The following is a 3,305-nucleotide window of genomic DNA, read 5'->3' as shown; positions in this document are numbered from 1 at the left end:
TGTATGTACACATTATCTTTCAACGACATTTGAAAAAAGACAAAATGACATAACAGTGTAACTGACAAATTAAATTGATATTCCTGTTTACCCGAGACTTGTGTCAGTTACAGAAAATAAGACTACCAAGACTTGAAATCAAGCACCCTTTCAGATAAACATACAGTCAAAAGAAATAATTAATTCTTGAACAAAGTTAAAAAACAAAAAGGAAGCGAGAATCATTTACCGCGTTGTTTGCTGGTGTAAAACCACCTCTGTACTTTCTTCTCTGATTGACTGAGGTCAGAGTTGAATATTTTGAGGACAGCCACTGCAATGAAAATGAAACCTTTACCAATATGCAAGTAAGGCCAAAATATGAAATCAATTAGTTATTATTTTGAACACATACATCTTATTGTGTGGTTGAGCCTGGTGGTTTTAAAGGCAATTTTTGACCCCTCAGTACCCTCCCAACTGATACTTTTGGCAAAGTCATTTGAAATGAGTTTGGAAAGGAGTTTGCCAGTGAACTTCCACTCATCCCAGTCTTCTGCATAGTAGTTTGTAAAGTACTTTACCTAATGAAATATTCAACAAAAAATTTGTTACAAAAATTACTAATAAATCAAAGATTAGATTAGATTAAAGGTTACTTACAGCCTCACGCCTCTGAACTTTAATTGACAGGTATTCTTCGATAAACTCAAAATCATCCTCCGTCTTGAGAGGAAACTTGTCAGAAGGGACAAAATCAAAATCATCCAGACGTTGTTCGTCTTCGTCTTGAACACAGGACAGAATTCTTTTTTGATTTAAAATAACTTTTTGCAGCATCGTTTTGATGTTCTGATTGTCCTCATAAAGTTGGAGAAGGTGAGATGATGGTACAGCAGCGGAGGTTGAATTTCCAACACCTGCATGAAAACCAGGGATTACCGTACATTTAATGGCACCGTTCCACTGATCAAGGGGGGGGGGCATGTTAACATCACCTTCTAGGAAGCTTTCAGGGTGTCCATAAGGGAACTCCCCTCTCAGATTTGCATTAGGATATTCAGAAATGACATCTGCCATTTTGATTTTCTCCCCTTTCTCAAGATCTACTTTGTAGTACCATTTAAGTGCACTTGTGCGCCCACCACAGAGAGCATCACGGAGGTTAAGGGGAGTGACACGAGTGGTAGGGTGGTGCTCATAAAAGGCTTTAGTGCCAGGGTCACTAGCCATATCACGCTTAAAGTCACATTCCCATTTTTCTACTACTTCATAACCATTTTCACGGAACACCTCAATAATTTTCTGGGTGTTCACATAGCGGTTTTCAGAGTCATCCTCTGTAGCAGGGAAGTGAGTAGGGCATTGATGCCAATAGCATCCGTGAAATTGATAAATGCGCTTCACTGTACGCCCATCATCATCCTGGAATTCAACGTAGCCGTCCACGCGGCGCCCCATCACTGAGACCTCCCGGTCTGTGTATATGGTCTTAATTGTTTTGCCAAGTTTATAGGACTCATAGTCTAGCCATTTAAGAGCGATATGGCTCTGTTTACCACGGCCATGATAGCCTCCTGCGGGAACGATTCCAATAGTGTCCTTCTGAAGGAAGTTACGCCGAAAGGCTGCCATGCAAGCGCTACTGAGTGTAATACAATTAAACATGGGATCGAACCCAGCAACCTCTTGGAAAAGTTTGCGGAAGGCAGTGCATGCTTCCCGCAAGATTGTGACATCTGATATACAATAGTCTACAAACTCTTTTCTAAAGTTAAAGACATAGCCGTTCTCAACTTGTTCATCATACCACGAGTGGAAATCGGCTGCTGCCTTTGATTTCATCGTGGAGATGCAGTACAAGTCTTTAGGGAGAAGGGGGCCTTCATATTTATAATATTCAGGTTTATTGGCCAAAAATGGCCAATAACCTTTCTTGAGTTCGGTGAGGCCGAAAGCTTTAGGCATAGCGCTAAGAGCCATAGGCATAAAAGATAATGAATCTATGAATTTCCAATTACTTACTTTCATACAAATTATTTTGGCCCAGGCAAGTGTCAATTCAGACTTGAGTTTACGCTTCACAACCTCTTGAAGAGCAAAAATGGAATCAAACGCTTTTGCGTTATGGGCCACCAAGAGAATGTCGGTCTTGGCACCGAAAGATTACAAATAGTTAAAAAATTGCTCCATGACACTAATACTTGGGTCGTCTAGGTTATGGAACACTTGTTGACGTGTCTTGCATGTATTACAGAAGTAATCATTCTGTTTAACATTAATACAGTTATCACAAACAGCTTGAGACACAAGCAAGTTAGGTTTGTGTTCAAAGGTGTTTTCTTTGCCTTCCACAGGCGTGTCCTGAGTGGACTCAAGATCCCAGTATAGAGAAATGTAAGACCACTTGTCCTTCTTCTCCCTCTCCGCCTAAGAGGTCATATGGCAAAGATGATTCTCCTTTACGTTATGCTTACAGTATTTACAATAAACGAAATTGCAAAGGTGTGGCTGACCATTTGTAGTGAAATAGCTCTTTTTACACGCCATGCAAAATTTAAAAGTCTCACACTTAGAGAGGTTAGAACGGGGAAGCTTGACAGTTTTATGGGCGAGCATACATGCATCACCTGAATACTGGTGCTGGCAATTAGGGCATCTAACAAGGGGAACATCAGGAGCATCGTGAGCTGTGTCGCCAAAACATCGCCAACACGACCCCTCACATCTGTGTTGGTCGATATGATTGAAAAACATGACACATTTCTGGCATTCGTGATGGAACTCAAATGCTGTGCATGGGTAAAGAATGGTAGAGAAATGTTCATTGGCTGAGCGATCAGCGAAGCCTATTACTCCACTGATTATCGAAAAGTTTCGCGTCTGTTTGTCTGTCTGTTTGTCTGTACGCACGATAACTCGAGAACGAATTGAGCTAGCGACCTGGAATTTTCAGGGTCGTTTTGTATCATCAAAAGACAGATCGAGTTCGAAGAAGAGCATTCTAGCTCAAAAATTGGATTTTTAAAAAATCAAAAACCACAGGTCCCCAAAATGTCGTTATTTAAAAATATTTTGTTAATGTTTTCTAAGGGGTAACTCATCAAAGTAGAGCCCTTTGGGCGAAACTTTCATCCGTTTGGCTCTATCTCTAACCGTTGAGACGCTAGAGGGTGTTTTTGACAAAAATAAGCGAAAAAATGTACAACCCTGCATGCTTAGTCAAAGTGACGGGCCGTTGACGGGCCGGAGGCCCGTATCTTTGTGTACACTTTTGCACTACCCGACTCGGGTATCAGCGCCGCAGGCCTAGGTAGATGTATGCC

The 3,305-nt window shown here is 41.2% G+C and overlaps 2 protein-coding genes across 7 annotated transcripts in view; both read right to left on the bottom strand.

Moving 5' to 3' along the window:
- The window catches only part of LOC113216791 (venom carboxylesterase-6-like), a 223,571-nt gene that overhangs the window by 56,841 nt on the left and 163,425 nt on the right, over window positions 1-3,305 (bottom strand). The window lies entirely within an intron of this gene.
- On the bottom strand, window positions 188-897 carry LOC127748767 (uncharacterized). The gene is made up of 3 exons (XM_052263586.1): window positions 643-897; window positions 395-563; window positions 188-313 (listed from the first exon to the last, which is right to left on the bottom strand). The coding sequence occupies exons 1-3, from the start codon at window positions 817-819 to the stop codon at window positions 222-224; spliced, it is 438 nt and encodes a 145-aa protein (XP_052119546.1). The 5' UTR covers window positions 820-897; the 3' UTR covers window positions 188-221.

Source organism: Frankliniella occidentalis, unplaced genomic scaffold, assembly GCF_000697945.3.
Source record: "Frankliniella occidentalis isolate FOCC.00 unplaced genomic scaffold, Focc_3.1 Scaffold12, whole genome shotgun sequence".
Classification (NCBI taxonomy): Eukaryota; Metazoa; Arthropoda; class Insecta; order Thysanoptera; family Thripidae; genus Frankliniella; species Frankliniella occidentalis.
The sequence above is the reverse complement of the archived record's forward strand: the minus strand, read 5'-3'. Positions and strand labels throughout refer to the sequence as shown.